Here is an 18,177-nt window from a genome sequence, read left to right as displayed (position 1 = left end):
TTGATCGCCAGCTCAACTGTATGGCTCCAAACTCCAGGGAATTTATGTTGTAACTTCATAATTATTACTTTAAATTATAGAAATTAATACACTCAACAGAAGTTATTAATACAATGATGCTTAATGAGTGGAAACTTACATGGCTCAGTCGCAGAAACACCTGTAATTTCTTCAGTTGAGTGTGTTTTTATGAATTCTGAAATAACAGTGAATTTGTCATGAGTTTCAATATGAATTATACTTATTAACTGAGTTTAAATTTTATAGTTTTTATTTTAATAACTCATTCAAAAGAACAAAAATTTTAAGAAAAACAACTGAGCTGTCTACACTGTAGACCCTCCCAACCAGGCAACAAAGTGTAACATCTAAAAAAATGTGTGTAACAACTGAGTGATATGAAATCATCATTTTCTCAACAAAACTTGTTTTTCCTCTTATATTCTCCTAGTTAATGTTACCATCATCTAATCTCCCTTCCTTTCATATCCAATCACCATGTTTTGCCAATTTTATCCAGTAAATATTTCTCAAATCTTCCCCTTTTCCTCTCTTTATTTGTGCTCTAATATAGGCACTTATCACACATTTAAGGTACAGCAGTAACTTCCATTTCCTACTCCCAATCCCCAAATCTAGCTTCTCAATGTGGCCAGTATAATCTCTCTAAAGTAAAATTCAACATGTCACTTCCCTAGAAAAAATCTTCAATGATTCCCTATTATATATGGGGGAAAAAATAAAGTATTCCTAAAGCATTTAATCCCTCTGCCTAGGCTCTTTCTTATCTTACCCCTACCTATTACTTCACACTTTAATACCATTCCAGTGGTATTTCCCTATTTATGCTGTTTCTCATGCTATACCCTCTTCTTAAAGTACCAAATATCTCCCATCTTCACTTGACAAAGTCCTATTCATCCTTTAAGGTTGCATAAAACCTAAATAACTCCCTCAGGTTGAACAAGCTGGCTTTCTATGGACTCACTGCAAATTACACATACCTTTATCATGCATTATACTATATTAAAATGATACATAATGTGCTTGTATCCTTACTATGTTGTGGATTTGGAGGGTAACAACCAAGTGTTATTCATTTTATACACTCCCAGAATCTGGAACATAATAAGAACTTTTATTGAAAATATCAACTGCTATTGAATATCTTTGAATTTATCATTGTATAATTTTTATGGCTATAAATTTTTAAACTTTAAGTCTCAAAATGTTGGTGTATTTAGGAAACCCTATAAAGGCTGGACTTGTATAAAATATTATCACCTTCAATTTTCTGCTGTACAGCTTCATAAGTTTGCACTTCTTCTGGTGCAATTTCACTATCCCTGTTAAGATTTCAATAAATAAAACATACTTATTTATTATCGAAGATTAAGCATTTAAATTACACTTAAGAACTAGAATATATACTCTAGACATATGCAGTTTATAAAATAAAATTTAACATGTTCTTTAACCTTTATTCACAGACATTAAGGTAAATTATCCAGTAGCAAGAAAACAAGTAAAAAAGTCAAACTATGTAATTCTATGAATTCTATGTATTCCATGAACATAATTAGGTATACCAACAACAACATGAACAAAAATAATAAAAGTGTATTTGGTAGAAGCATGAGATTTCTTTTTACCAATGTATTATTAATGGTGTAATCAATTGTTAAGAGCACAAGTTCTAGAGTCAAACTGCTTGGCTCAAAACCTGCTGTAAATTACCCACTTACTAATTATGTGGCCTTGGGTAAGTCACTTAACCTGAGCCTCAGTTTCTTCATCTATCAAAATTGGGGTATTAGAGTACTTATCTCATAAAGTATTATAGTTGTAAGGACCAAAGAACACACGTAAAGTTACTAGGAAAATACCTAGCACATATCAGACATTTAAATTTCAGGTATTAATATTAATATATAGCCTGAAATTAATTTCATGCCTCACAATAGATAGCTCAGTTAATATATCTGAACCTCTGAACCAAGGCTCTATTATGCAGCTCCCACTGAAGCCAACTCAAGTATCACTGCCTTCATTCCTTTAAGTCTAGTCATTGACAGATGGAGAGATCAATAAAGTAACTGCATAATAAATAGTAGCCCATCCTAATTATGGGTACTTTCTATTTTAACACTGTAAAATAAAAGGGTTCTGTGTATGTTTAATGCTAAAAAAAGGTTGTTTATAAATGTGAAGTTTTACTTGGGTAAGTTACTATACTAGATATGGTTAGGGATAGGGGAACAAATGACTTGGAGTTGATTTAATTCAGGTGTTCATAAAAATTACTCATATTTATTTACTGTTTATTAAATGTGATAGGAAATATGTAGATGTGCGTGACTGGTTCTGATCTTGAGGAAGTGACAGTCTTGACAGGAAACCTTACACATGAATGATTAAATTAATAGCTTATTAAGTTAAATTGGTAGCTAATTATTGATTAATTCATAATAAAATTATTAGGTATATTATTTGATGCCAAACAACAGGGGACAAGAAAGAAGTAACAAAGGAAGAGATCACCGTAGGACGGGTTTCTCAACCCTGGCACTACCAACATTTTAGACTGGATAATTCTTTGTTGTGGGGGACTGTCCTGTACATTTTAGAACGCAGCATCTCTGGCCTCTACCTAGTAAGTGCCAGTAGCATTCTCCCACTCCTAGTTGTGACAACCAAAATGTCTACATACAAGTGTCCTCTGGGGCACAAAATATCCCCCATTTGAGAATCAATGCTATAAGGGAATAGCTCTACCATGGCACTCTATCAACATTACACAGATCCACAAAGGCCTGACAGCAGTCAGACCCAAATCTTAGTAGAATGCCCTGAAATTTCTGCTGGAGAAAGAGAAGATAAGCCTGGTGAAGAGTCTCCATGAGGCAGTTTTCCATTCCTGTCTTGTGGAAGACTAACACAAGCTCACTTCTCATCTATCTCCCTAATTTCAGTTGAGCACAGAGCTTTCTACCCCTCTCTTCTTTACAGCCCAGTTGAAGCCCTCTGTTAAGACTATAAAGCTGCATACAGCAGAAACTAACACAACATTGTAAATCAACTCTACTCCAATAAAAAATAATTTAAAAAAAAACTAAAAAGCTGCATGGATGTAGTTTACATTTTGCTCCTTCATGACAGAGCAACAAATCGCTTGTGTGGCCTGTCATCTGGTCCCTCCTGCTCTGTGTCGTCCTGTGGAACTAGGAACACAGGGAGCTGACACCATGCTGATCTTGCTCTTGCTGTCTGTGTAAGTAATTCAACACCATTTGTGCCCACTGTCTCCGTACCAGCCTAATATTTGGAAGTATGACAAGCCAATCTCATAGCTGCCACTGTGCTGCCACTTTGGGGCTGCCTGACTGCTTGCCAATCATGTAAACAAAAGCATGTTTAAAAAATAGTTTTTAAGATACAACAATGAAAGGGGATAGAAAGTACCGAAGAAGTTTAGCGGAATGAATTGGAAAGAATTGGGTAGATTACGAAGTTTATAAAGATTATAACTCAGATCTACTAAATGAGACATCTCAAAATATGAATTCTGTTCAGGCTGACTTCTTGCTAAGGGAAAAAAGGTCTGATACTCATACAGATATTCATATACTGGTATGACAGTAACACTGAAATTCTCCTGATCCAATCGGTAAATAGCTCTGCCCCATGGTAAATGGGTAAATAGCCAATCAAGTGTCTGCCAACTGCCCTCACCCCTTGACCTTCCCAGGATCCAGCACCTAAAGGAGTAATCTTTAGCACAACAAATGGTATACAGAACCCTGCTTCACTGCTAACATTTATTCTAATAAGTTGGTGCCCATATTATCCTGGTTCTTCATATTTTTGGTATTCACCAAGAACAAGACAGTATATGCCTGAAGAATATAAATTACATACACGCACACATGCACACCATTTTTTTTTCTAGTACCAAAAAAACTTTAAAAAGGAAACTTTAAAAAGGACTGGAAATAAAAGCACAGTAGAACTGTCAAATAAAGAAGGGAATAGACTAAGAAGGGCTGGCAGCAAAGCAATGGATAAAAATTACAGCAAACCAAGGAAATAAAGCTATACTAAAGATTCCTGTTAAACTAAGTAAAATAGAATTATACATTTTCCTAAAATATCTGATACCACAGTAAAATAGTTTCTTGCACTCTATATGGCTGGCTAAGGGTGATTTTATGAATGATTCATTACAACAGATAGGATATTAGAAATAACTGGGTAACTAAATTGGTTGAATAGAGACAACGGTATTAAAGAGACATCTTACTCCAAATGCATGATTTCAAGTAGGCCTTCAATATCACCAGGTAATCAAAAGATATGTCCCTGTCCATTCACTCTTCCATTTAGTGACTATTACAAATTCTCATCTCTCTTCTCAAAACTCCTATCTTATCCTCACTCTCAGCTGATAACCTTTCTTTCTACTTCCCTGAGAAGACTAAACCAACCAAAAGGTAACTTCCACAGGCTTCTACACCACATCTACCCTATATCAGCATCTGCACCCTGATACTCTGCCTTCCTACCTGGTTTCATAGATAATTATCCAAGCCCCTATTCCATCTCCACTCACATATTCAAGGATACTGTCCCAGCAATTCCTCTTTGACTCTTTATATCATAAATCTTTTCCTGTCTAATGGGTCATTCCTATTAGCATACAAACATTCTGCTAATTTTCCTAATTTATAAGAGCCTTATTTTGTCCCCACTTCCCTTCAGCTACTATGCTATTTTTTCCCCCTTTTGCAGCAAAACCACTCCAAAGCATTGTCTATGGTTACTGTCCCCAACTGCCCTCTGTCCAGAGATTTCTCATAACAACTGCTCTTCTCAAGGTCAACAAATGACATCCTTTCTAAATCCATTGGTCAGTTCTTAGTCCTAATCTTCTTGACTGATCCACAGCATCTGACATCATTGACAGTCCCTTTGCATAGTCTTCCTTCTTCATTTATCTTACAGGACAGCACATATACTGGTTTTCTTTCTGCCTCACTAGGTCACTCCTCATTCCCCTTTGCTAGCCCCTCCTTTTGTCCCAGACTTCTTAATGTTGGAAGGGTCCCAGGGATCAGTCCCTGGTCCTCTCTTCTCAATTTACACTCACTCCCTTCAAGATATATCTACCCTTAAGTTCCATCCATATGTAAACGGCATCCCAATTCCTATTTTCAACTTACATCTCTCTCCTGAACACCAAAACATATATGTAATGGCTCACTCAAATACACCTAACATTTCTGACAACTCAGAATATCCAATATCTTCAAACCAGAACCCCTGATCTGCCTCCTCAAAACTGGCTTCACCTACAGCCTACACCAGTGAAGGTAGTATCAATTCCATCCTTCTGGCTGCTCAGGCCAAAACCTTGAACTCATTCTTGGCTATTTTTCCTCTCACATGCAACATCCAATCCATCAGGAGAGTTTACTGACTCCACCTTCAAAGTATGTCCAGAATCTCAAAGCTCACCAACTCCACCACAACCACTACCCTGATCTGAGCCACCATCATCTCTTCCATGGATTACTGCAAAAGCCTCCCAACTGGACTCCCCATTTCTACTCCTGACCCTGTATAGTCAATTTTCAACACAGCAGTCAGAATGGTCCTTTTGAAACATATGGCAGATCATGTTACGCTCTGCTCAAAACCCTCCAGTATCTCCCCAATGATAATCAGAATAAAATCCATTTTTTTTAAGAAGACCTAAAGAGTCTTCCATTTATTTCCTGTCAGGACCTTTTCAAGTCTGGAATAGTTTGAGATCAGGAACAAGACAAGGATGCCCAATCTAGCCTCTTTTCTTCAACATAATATTGGACATTCTAGCCACAGGAATCAGACACAAATCAGACAGCAATCAGAAATAAAAGGAATCCAAACTGCAAAGGAAGAATTAAAACTGTCACTGATTGCAGATGATATACTATACATAGAAAACTCTAAAGACTCCACCAAGAAACTATTAGGACTAATAATTAAATTCAGTAAAGTTGCAGAATACAAAATTAATATACAGATATCTGTTGCATTTCTAGGCACTAATAAAGCTGTATCAGAAAGAGAACTTAAGAAAACAATCCCATTTGCAACTGCATCAAAAATAATGAAATATCTAGGAACAAATTTAACTAAGGAGGTGAAAGACCTGTACTATGAAAATTAAGAGAGTGATGAAAGAAATTTAAGATGACACAAATAAATGGAAAGATATACCATTCTCATGGATTGGAAGAATTAATTGCTAATGTGCCCATAACAATCTAAAGCAATCTATGGATTCATTGAAATTCCTATCAAGGTACCAATGACATTTTTCACAGAACAAATAATTCTAAAGTTTGTATGGAAACACAAAAAACCTAGAGCCAAAGCAATCTTGAGAAAGCTAGCAGTATCACACTCAGTGATTTCAAACTATGCTACAAAGCTATAGTAATCAAAACAGTATGGTACTGGCACAAAAAGAGACACATAGATCAATGGAACAGAATAGAGAGCCCAGAAATGAACCCATGCTTATATGGTCAATTTTCTACAACAAAGTATGCAAGAATATACAATGGGGAAGAGATAGTCTCTTCAATAAATGGTGTTGGAAAAACTGGACAGCTACATGAAAAAGAATGAAACTAGACCTCTTTCTTACACCATATACAAAAATAAACTCAAAATGGATTAAAGACTTAAATATAAACCCTGAAACCATAAAAATGCTAGAAGAAACACAGGCAGTAAACTCTTTGACAGTGGTCTTACTAATATTTTTTTGGATCTCTGTCCTCAGACAAAGGCAACAAAAGCAAAAATAAACATATGGAATTATATCAAACTAAAAAAAAAAAAAAGCTTTGCAAAACAAAACAAAAAGGCAACCTAATGAACGGGATAAGACATTCACAAATGATATACCTAGTAAGAGGCTAAAATTCAAAATATACAAAGAACTCATACAATAGCAAAAAAACAATTCAATTAAAAATGGGCAGAGGACCTGAATAAAAACTCTTCCAAAGAAGACATGCAGATGTCCAACAGGCACATGAAAAGAGGCTCAACACTGCTAATCATCAGGGAAATGCAAATCAAAAACCACAGTGAGAAATCACCTCCCAACTGTCAGAATGGTTATCATCCAAAAGACCAAAAAAATAACTGTGGGCAAGGATGTGCAGAAAAGGGAACCTTCATGCACTGTTGACAGAAATGCAAACTGATGTAGCCACTATGGAAAACAGTATGGAGGTTCCTCAAAAAATTAAAAATAGTACTGCCATATGATCTAGTAATTCCACTTCTGGGTATTTTTCCAGAGAAAACAAAAAAACTAATTCAAAAATATATATTCTCCCCAATGTTCATATGTTCATTGCAGCATTGTTTACAGTAACCAGGATATGAAAGTAACCATCAATAGATGAATGGATAAACAAAATGAGTTATATATATATACTTAGAACCAGAAAGCAGAATGGTGGTTGCCAGGGGCTGAGGGGGATTGGGGAAATGCGGTGATGTTGGTCAAAAAGTACAAACTTCCAATTATAAGTTGAATAAGTTCTAAAGATCTAATGTTTAGAACATTAGGATGGTGTTTACTGTTCATAATACCATTGTATTGTATACCTGAAATTTGCTGAAAGAGTAGATCTGAAGTGTTCTCACCACAAGAAAAAGTAACTATGGAGGTGCAAAAAAATCACTGAAGATATTCTATGATGATGATTTATTCATCTATTTAATTTCAAGACAGATAAACCTCTAATATCAAACATGAGTGTCAACAGATAATGGAAGTATTATTGTAATCATTCATCTGAATCTTCCTCCCACCTACCAAAAAAAGGATTTTCTCAACTAAAAAGTACAAATTTATTCTTTGGAACATATCCCTGTCCCTAGGCAATTTTTAATGATGGTGTTCTTGAACAATGAAATATTTCACTACACCTTAAATATATTATGGAAGCTACCTAATCAAACTGAGAAAAGAGTTTATAAGCCAGATATTTCAAAGCCAGCAGTGTCCAATAGAACTTTCAAACAATAGGCACATGTGGCTACTAGGCACTTGAAATGTGGCTAGTGTGACTAAAGAATTGGTTTTTTAATTAAATTTAATTGAATTTTAATTTTCATAGCCACATGTGCCTAGTCCCATTTCAAACTATTAAAAATTTCAAATAGGAACAAGCTGACTAGATCTTCTGATTTGATTTAGAAGCTCTATGTATAGTACAAAATCTGAACCACTATCTTCCATTCATTACTAATTATATACCTACTCTTACTGTTTAATTCTTTTAACTCTTACATTTTACTTACTTGGGTTTAGATGACATGTCTTTGAAGGAGAATTTAGACCCTTCTTTAAGGCGATTTTTCAGTTCTTCAAGTTTGTGCACCTGCTTTACTATTTGTGCAATGCTTAAACTGACTGTTTTATCAGGTGCTGGAAACTCTGCTGATAAAGTTTGATCTTTACTTATCTAAAATAATAAAATTAGCCAGTTACTTAGGAAATACTCATTTTTCTCCCATACCTCAAAGAAATTTCATCATTTATCATATATAAATAAATGTTGTATTATTCTTATCTATCTATAGCTATAATCACATACTAATATTTCACAATACTAGTGAAATTATATGAGCAATTGCCTTGCAACAGAATTATAGCTAAGTGTTGGCTTTTACATGTCAGAGCTCAAATTCAATCTTCTGTTTATTATTTTAATATATAAGAATTTTAAGCAAGTTAAATAACAATTATAACATGATCAGTTTAAGGCAATTCAAAATATTTAAAAGAGAACTCTAATCCTTATGATGGGAGGAAGAGCTGAAAAAAGAAAAGTAGTCAAGCCATAGTCTTAGGACACAGCAAAGAGAAATTCTAACATTAGGAATTTAAAACAGAGACTTCACTTTAGTAATGGTTACCTGAATGGGATTAAGATATAACAGCAGGAAGTAAGTACTGGGCAATGTACTGGAAGTCTGAGACTGTGGGATGCAGAACAAGTGGAAGGGAAGCAGAAGTTGTATGAATACTCTATGGACAAAGGCAAGATCCCTAATAAGAGGACATCAATCATAAACTGAACCTAAAAAGTGACACAGCAATCAGCTACAATTATCAATTTATTGCCTCTCATCTAAAATCCATTCTTCATTGTCCTGTTTATAGTAGTGGAACATTTCTATCTTGACAGGCAGCATGATGTTAACTTTTGTCAGCAGAGGGCCCTAGACACTAGAGGAGGAAGAAGCTTTTCTTCCAAGTTCTGTCATCTCTCTCTGTTTAATCCTAGGGCAGTACACAGTGTAACTAGTAGTACTCACCTCCAGCACGTTTCAACAGCACCACCCCTATGGATGGTTTCCTGGCAAGGTCCCTGGCATGGCACATTCCCCACAGGCAGCTTCTCCCAAAACTTTAAGGACTAAACCACAAACATAGCCAAGGTAGAACTAGAATAATTCTCTAACTCCCTAAGGCTATCCTGGAAATCATTCTGCTATATTAACAGCACACATAAAATCTTTTCCAAAATAAGGATAGAGACCAGTATTTCTCAAACTGGTGGCAAAGCATGTGAAAATAAAAGTATAAAAAACTCATTAAAATAACATTAAATTTAACGAAAACCAATATATAATTTTATGAATAAGCATATATCATATTATGCATGACTTTTTAAATACAGGAGAAATATTTAAGTTGATAAGTTTTCTCTTGCCACTTATTTACTATTTTATGTAAATTATGGAAAGAATAATAATTAAATTTCCATTTTTCAATTTTAGGAGAAAGAATGGGTCAAATTCAGAGTAGACCAGATACATGCACGAGTATTGTATATAAATCACTAAGAAACATTTTAGTCTACCCATTTATTCCTTCATTACCTAAATAAAAAGATTATAACCAATGGTTATTAAAAATTTTTAACTTATACCTCAAATTGGTTTTCAAATGAGATAAAATATTAACTTAATTAACAAGAAATGCTACACTTACCTCTTCCATCTGATTGACCTGTCGCTGAAACCACTTTAAATAAAAGAAGGAACAGAAAGGAAATAATATTGACAAGTCAATTTCTGCAGTGAAATAAGTGAGTACGTGTGTGTGTGTGTGTATCAAATATTAGTCCTACACCAAACATCATTTTATCTTAGGGTTCAGAATGGGGCTAAGGCAACATGTAACTGAAACGTAAAATTTTTAAATATATATAGCAGCAAGTTTGGGAGTTATTTTTACTTCCTCAAAACTTAGAAAACTCTTTTTCACTTATATGTATTTCTGTATTAAATTTTAGTAGGTAATATATTGAACATACCTTAAAAAGAGATTCCAAAATCTGGAAAATAAAGTTTTAATGAAAACATTTAAAAATAAAATTCCTCACAACATATGATATAATAAAATGTTTAATTCAAGTCTCTTGTAATTTTCAATCACCAAAATACACAAGTTTCTAAAATATAACTATAAATCTATAATCCAATCACAATATTTTTATATTTACAGTTTTTAGTACATCTTGCATAGACAACTTAGTTCTACAAAAGAAAAGAATTTTCCATTGTTACATATCTACATTAAAAAAACCCAAAATAATTCACATATATGATTTGATCTATTTTCTTAATATAGGTAAGAAATAAAATTTAAGTTCTTCTCAGAAGAGCATTATTTTTTTTCATAGAGCTGAGAGTACAATAATGAAAAGCATTATCTTACGAACATTATTTCTTCAATATAACTTTGCTATGCTAAAAGGTCTAAGAATCAAGATATAAAATATTACACTACTACTTGATTTTTTTAATGGAAAATGCAAAGAACTGGTTTGGATGATTATGAGAGAAAATGAATATACAAAACCTATCACACGGTCCAAACTACCAATATTTACCATTTACAAAATGTAATGCTAAACTGATTACATTTGCCACAAAAAACAACCAAACCCACTCTATTACAACCAAATAAAAGTTTTGAATTACATTATTAAAGAAAAATTTTATTACATGCATTCAGGCAGAAGAAAAGTTGCTTAACTGAAAAAAATCAGGCTAGTCTAAATTTCTCTTCTTTGACACTAACTCTAGATCAACAGTTCAAAAACTGTGACACCACAACCAAAAGCATCAGCATCACCTAAACAACCATATTTGTTAGTAATGCAGATTACCAAGCCCCGCCCCAGCCTAGTGACTCCAAAGCTCTGGAAGTAGGACCCGTAATTTGCATTTAAACTATCTATCCCTCCAGTTGATTCCTTTGCATGCTAAAGTTTAAGAATCACTGCACTAAGTAATAAGAAAGCATAGGTCTAAGCAAAAAGGGCTGAGACCCTCAAGAAAACAGACCACAGCAAATTAATGTCCACATCTGAAGGAAAATATTTTCAGCTGTATAAGGATTTAGAAAGTAATGTCCAATAAGGCATACTACCTTGCAATAAAGTCATTCTTTCCACTATCCGGAGAGATTCCAAGGTTCTCAAAATCTCCTTTCCTGTCTGGGAACGTAATGGGAATCCCTTGTATATATCAATTTATCCACTTATTGCAGTCAGGGTTCTACAATTACTTAAACCACTTAAAGCCTGGAGAACAGTGGCTTTCTTAACTACTGAACCATCAATAACACACCATCAATTACTACTGGTACTGCTGAATGTAGGACATTATTGATAAAAATAAGTGGAATATGAAAATTGACCAGAAGTGAGGAAAACCAACATTAGACACATAACACTAAACAGAAAAAAAATTCTATGATACTATGGAGCAACGTCTATAAAGTTCTTGGGGGAAATATTAAACCTCCATTCTAATTTTAAAGATATTATCATTTAAATGTGAAGCCAAAATGAAACTATTTTCAAGAATTCAGATTTAGAAACTATTTTACCACACATTCTAACCTAGCAAAACAAAAAGTTAATCTCAGAAAAGTGAACACAAGAAAAAACTGTAAGCAAAGTAACAAGGAAATACCCCACTCTACAAAATTGTTGTTAATGGGGCTGGCATTTAATGTAGCTGTTATAAAAAGCTTCCTAAAGAGAAGATAGATAGCATAATGTTTAAAATTTAAAAAGGAAAATAGTATTAATATGAAACTAATATACCAGATAGACACAGGGTGTCATAGAAGCCAAGGGAAGGGCACTTCAAGAACCAAATGGTCAACAACGTCAAATTTGCTGAGGTGTCAAGAAAGATGCACACTTGATTTAACACTATGGGAGTCATTACTATCTTCAGATGGCTAGTTCAATGGACACTGGGGGCAGAAGACAAACTGAAGTACAGATAAATGGGAGAAATATGAAGTAAGTATAAGAATATTTTTGAAGAGGACTGTGTGGGAAAAGGTAGAGCAATGTTGGGCAGTACTGGAAGGAAATATGCACTCAATGGAAGAATTTTATAAAACCTTGTTTAAAAGTCAACATTTTGTTTTTTTATGATGTTAACATCCATAATCACATTCCCTGGATACTAAAAATTACTAAAAGGGTAGAATACATCTTGATATTTTTATGGGCTATTTGTATTTCCTCCTTTGCAAACACCTTTTTTATTTCCTTTGAGCATCTTTTATTGATTTACCTTATACTTATTGACAGGTAAATGTTATCTATATACTCTGGATTTCTTCTGTCTAATATATGTAATCTAAGTATTTTCTGCTATTTGAAACTTCTCCTGCACTTCTCTTTATGAATTTTTTACACAATAGAGGTTTTAATTTTAATATACTCAAATTTAGCAATCTTTCCCTTTATGACTTATATATTCTTCTGTAATTGTTCCTTGCTCCAGTTCATAACGACAGCCTCCTATATCTGCTTCTAAATATGTTATTGCTTTTGATTTTTGTATACACTATAAAGAATAAACTTTTTTTACCTTATAAATAACCACTATTCCAGGGCCATTTATTATGCTACTACTTCTCTATCATTAATAAAATTTTCCATATATAAAAGGGTCTATTTCTGAGCCTTTATTCAATTCCATTGGTCTATCTAACCTTGCACCAAAAGCACACAACCATAATTAATATAGCTTTCTAACAAGTCTTGATATCTGCTAGGGCAACTCCTCTCACCTGTTCTTTGTCTTCAGAACTCACTTGGTTATTCTTGGTCCATTTAACTTCTATATAAAATTCACAATCAGTTGCAAATTTCCACCAGAAAGATAAACCTATTGGGGGAATTAGGGAGTGATGACAGCAAAACTGGCTGTAGAGAGTCCCAAGGGCCTATCCTTCACAGAAACACTGAAGAAAAATAGAGCAAAAACTGTTACAAACAACTTTGTGAAAACTCTGGGAAACACTGAAGGCTTTACAGGAGCCAAATAGTGATGGATCAAGAAAAATGCAGGTTAAACAGTCTAGGAGACCTTGCAGCATTTAAACCTAGCCTTGCCCCACCCAATTCCCCAGAGCACTGGCAGTCTTAAAGACAGCAGCCTCCATTCCTGGTGTGGGTATATATTATAGTTCTGGAGGAAAAAGAGGAATTGTGTTTTTCTGTTTTGTCCTGTCTACGGGTTCCTTGAAGGACTTGTAGCTTTTACCTTTGTTTCATCTCAGAACTCTCTCAGGGCAGAAAACCAGCAAAGTGGAGAGTATTCCGCAAAAAAACTGAAAGGTAGTTAAACAAGCCACTGCTCCCTGGAGAAAATGATTATAGTTGAGGCAAACAATATACATGTCAAAGCCTAGAAAGAAAAACTGGAGAGAGTTACTTTGGAAAAATAAGGATTTTGAAATTCCCATATATTAGGGGCAATCTAGTAAGCTGCACACTTGCCCAGGGCAGGACTCATGCTCAGAAAATATTGTAGTAGACACTAAACTTTCACTTCTGCCTGGTCTTTAGCTCCACACAAGTAGAAAATGAAGGCTAAGGCAGATCTGTAAACAGCCTGGCTAAGTTTTAAAGAAGTGCCTCAAAACAGAGCCAGTCTTCAAATGCCAGGAGAATATTTTTTTCCTCCTTTTCTTTATGTTTTTGTGGCTCCAGGCACTTAAGGAAATCTCTGTCAAACCCACTAATTGACCACATCTATAGGAACAGAAACCTGAGAGATGAACACAACAAAAACTACAAACTTGAAAAATAAATAGTTTAGATTTCTATTTTCCAATTTGGCATGTAAGGAGCCTAGATTCACCACACTGTCCTAACAACAAGTAAAAAGCTGAACAAATTAAAAATCAACAAATCTTCTTAAATCTATCACAGAACTAAAGTCACAGAGCAAAAAACATGGCCCCCAAAATTGGAGAGACAGGCAATACAGGAGAAGAGAGAGAGAAAGGACCAGAGAAAATATTTGAAGAGATTAGAGTCGAAAACTTCCCTAACATGGGAAGGGAAACAGCCACCCAAATCCAGAAAAAGCAGAGAGTACCATACAGGATAAACCCAAGGAGAAACACACCAAGACATATAGTAATCAAACCGCAAAAAATTAAAGACAAAGAAAAATTATTGAAAGCAGCAAGGGAAAAACAACAAATAACATACAAGGGAACTCCCATAAGGGTAAGAGCTGATTTCTCAGCAGAAACTCTACAAGCCAGAAGGGAGTGGCATGACATATTTAAAGTGATGAAAAGGAAGAACCTACAACCAAGATTACTCTACCCAGCAAGGATCTCATTCAGATTCGATGGAGAAATCAAAGGCTTTACAGACAAGCAAAACCTAAGAGAATTCAGCACCACCAAACCATCCCTACAACAAGTGCTAAAGGAACTTCTCTAAGTGGGAAAAACAACAGAAGAAAAGGACCTACAAAAACAAACCCAAAACAATTAAGAAGATGGTAATAGGAACATACATATCGATAACTACCTTAAACATGAATGGATTAAATACTCCAACCAAAAGACACAGGCTCGCTGAATGGATACAAAAACAAGACCCATCTATATGCTGTCTACAAGAGACCCACTTCAGACATAGGGACACACACAGACTGAGAGTGAGGAGATGGAAAAAGATATTCCATGCAAATGGAAATCAAAAGAAAGCTGGAGTAGCAATACTCATATCAGATAAAATAGACTTTAAAATAAAGACGATTACAAGAGACAAGGAAGGACACTACATACTGATCAAGGGATCAATCCAAGAAGAAGATATAACAATTATAAATTTATATGCACCCAACATAGGAGCACTTCAATACATAAGGCAACTGCTAACAGCTATAAAAGAGGAAATCGACAGTAACGGAAAAATAGTGGGGGACTTTAACACCTCACTTACACCAACGGACAGTTCATCCAAACAGAAAATTAATAAGGAAACACAAGTTTTAAATGACACAATAGACCAGACAGATTTAATTTATATTTGTAGGACATTCCTTCCAAAAACAGCAGACTACACTTTCTTCTCAAGTGCGCACGGAACATTCTCCAGGATAGATCACACCATGGGTCACAAATCAAGCCTCAGTAAATTTTTAAAAATTGAAATCAGGGCTTCCCTGGTGGCGCAGTGGTTGAGAATCTGCCTGCTACTGCAGGGGGCATGGGTTCGGGCCCTGGTCTGGGAAGATCCCACATGCCGCGGAGCGGCTGGGCCCGTGAGCCACAATTGCTGAGCATGCGCGTCTGGAGCCTGGGCTCTGCGACAAGAGAGACCGCGATAGTGAGAGGCCCGCACACCGCGATGAAGAGTGGCCCCCGCTTGCCACAACTAGAGAAAGCCCTCACACAGAAACGAAGACCCAACGCAGCCATAAATAAAACAAATAAAATGAAACTTTAAAAAAAAATTGAAATCATATCAAGCACCTTTTCTGACCACAACACTATGAGATTAGAAATCGATTACAGGGGAAAAAACATAAAAAACACAAACACATGGAGGCTAAACAATACGCAACTAAATAACCAAGAGATCACTGAAGAAATCAAGGAGGAAATCAAAAATTACCTAAAGACAAATGACAGTGAAAACACGATGATCCAAAACCTATGGGATGCAGCAAAAGCAGTTCTAAAGAGGGGAGTTAACAGCAATACAAGCCTACCTCAAGAAACAAGAAAAATCTCAAATAAACAATCTAACCTTACACTTAAAGGAACTAGAGAAAGAAGAAGAAACAAAACCCAAAGTTACCAAAAGGAAAAAAATCATACAGATCAGACCAGAAATAAATGAAATAGAAACAAAGAAAACAATAGCAAAGATCAATAAAACTAAAAGCTGGTTCTTTGAGAAGATAAACAAATTGAAAACCCATTAGCCAGACTCATCAGGAAAAAAAGGGAGAAGACTCAAATCAATAGACTCAGAAATGAAAAAGGAGAAGTAACAACAGACACTGCAGAAATACAAAGGATCATAAGATATTACTATAAGCAACTATATGCCAATAAATGGACAACCTGAAAGAAATGGACAAATTCTTAGAAAAGCACAACCTTCCGAGACTGAACCAGGAAGAAATAGAAAATATAAACAGACCAATCACAAGCACTGAAATTGAGACTGCAATTAAAAATCTTCCAACAAACAAAAGTCCAGGACCAGATGGCTTCACAGGTGAATTCTATCAAACATTTAGAGAAGAGCTAACACCTATCCTTCTCAAACTCTTCCAAAATATAGCAGAGGGAGGAACACTCCCAAACACATTCCACGAGGCCACCATCAACCTGATACCAAAACCAGAAAAAGATATCACAAAGAAAGAAAACTACAGACCAATATCACTGATGAACATAGATGCAAAAATCCTCAACAAAATACTAGCAAACAGAATCCAACAACACATTAAAAGGATCATACACCATGATCAAGTTGGATTTATCCCAGGAATGCAAGGATTCTTCAATATACGCAAATCAATCAAAGTGATACACCAAATTAACAAACTGAAGAATAAAAACCATATGATCATCTCAATAGATGCAGAAAAAGCTTTTGACAAAATTCAACACCCATTTATGATAAAAACTCTCCAGAAAATTGGAATAGAGGGAACCTACCTCAACATAATAAAGGCCATATACCACAAACCCACAGCAAACATCATTCTCAGTGGTGAAAAACTGAAAGCATTTCCTCTAAGATCAGGAACAAGACAAGGATGTCCACTCTCACCACTTTTATTCAACATAGTTTTGGAACTCCTAGCCACGGCAAACAGAGAAGAAAAAGAAATAAAAGGAATACAAATTGGAAAAGAAGAAGTAAAACTGTCACTGTTTGCAGATGACATGATACTATAAAAAAGAATCTTAAAGGTGTCACCAGAAAAACACTAGAGCTAATCAATGAATTTGGTAAAGTCACAGGATACAAAATTAAGGCACAGAAATCTCTTGCATTCCTATACACTAATGATGAAAAATCTGAAAGAGAAATTAAGGAAACACTCCCATTCACCATTGCAACAAAAAGAATAAAATACCTAGGAATAAACCTACCTAGGGAGACAAAAGACCTGTATGCAGAAAAGTGTAAGACACTAATGAAAGAAATTAAAGATGATACCAACAGATGGAGAGATATACCATGTTCTTGGATTGGTGAAAATGACTATACTACCCAAAGCAATCTACAGATTCAAGGCAATCCCTATCAAATTGCCATTGGCATTTTTTACAGAACTAGAAAAATAAATCTTAAAATTTGTATGGAGACACAAAAGACCCCGAATAGCCAAAGCAGTCTTGAGGGAAAACAACGGAGCTGGAGGAATCAGACTCCCTGACTTCAGGCTATACTACAAAGTTACAGTAATCAAGACAATATGGTACTGGCACAGAAACAGAAATATAGATCAACGGAACAGGATAGAAAGCCCAGAGATAAACCCACACACCTATGATCAACTAATCTATGACAAAGGAGGCAAGGATATACAATGGAGAAAAGACAGTCTCTTCAATAAGTGGTGCTGAGAAAACTGGACAGCCACATGTAAAAATATGAAATTAGAACACTCCCTAACACCATACACAAAAATAAACTCAAAATGGATTAGAGACCTAAATGTAAGACCGGACACTATAAAACTCTTAGAGGAAAACATAGGAAAAACGCCTTTGACATAAATCACAGCAAG

General features: G+C 35.1%; 1 protein-coding gene across 1 annotated transcript in view; it reads right to left on the bottom strand.

The window, feature by feature from the left end:
• The window catches only part of CCDC7 (coiled-coil domain containing 7), a 327,643-nt gene that overhangs the window by 282,579 nt on the left and 26,887 nt on the right, over positions 1 to 18,177 (bottom strand). The window contains exons 5-9 of the mRNA XM_057544500.1: positions 10,395 to 10,415; positions 10,070 to 10,102; positions 8,371 to 8,534; positions 1,285 to 1,346; positions 140 to 196 (exon numbers count right to left, since the gene is read on the bottom strand). Of these exons, the coding sequence (XP_057400483.1) occupies positions 140 to 196; positions 1,285 to 1,346; positions 8,371 to 8,534; positions 10,070 to 10,102; positions 10,395 to 10,415 (337 nt within the window). The remainder of the gene's footprint in view (positions 1 to 139; positions 197 to 1,284; positions 1,347 to 8,370; positions 8,535 to 10,069; positions 10,103 to 10,394; positions 10,416 to 18,177) is intronic.

Source organism: Balaenoptera acutorostrata, chromosome 3 (genome assembly GCF_949987535.1).
Source record: "Balaenoptera acutorostrata chromosome 3, mBalAcu1.1, whole genome shotgun sequence".
NCBI classification, from domain to species: Eukaryota; Metazoa; Chordata; class Mammalia; order Artiodactyla; family Balaenopteridae; genus Balaenoptera; species Balaenoptera acutorostrata.
Note: the sequence above shows the minus strand (reverse complement) of the source record. Positions and strands in the feature narration are given on the sequence as shown.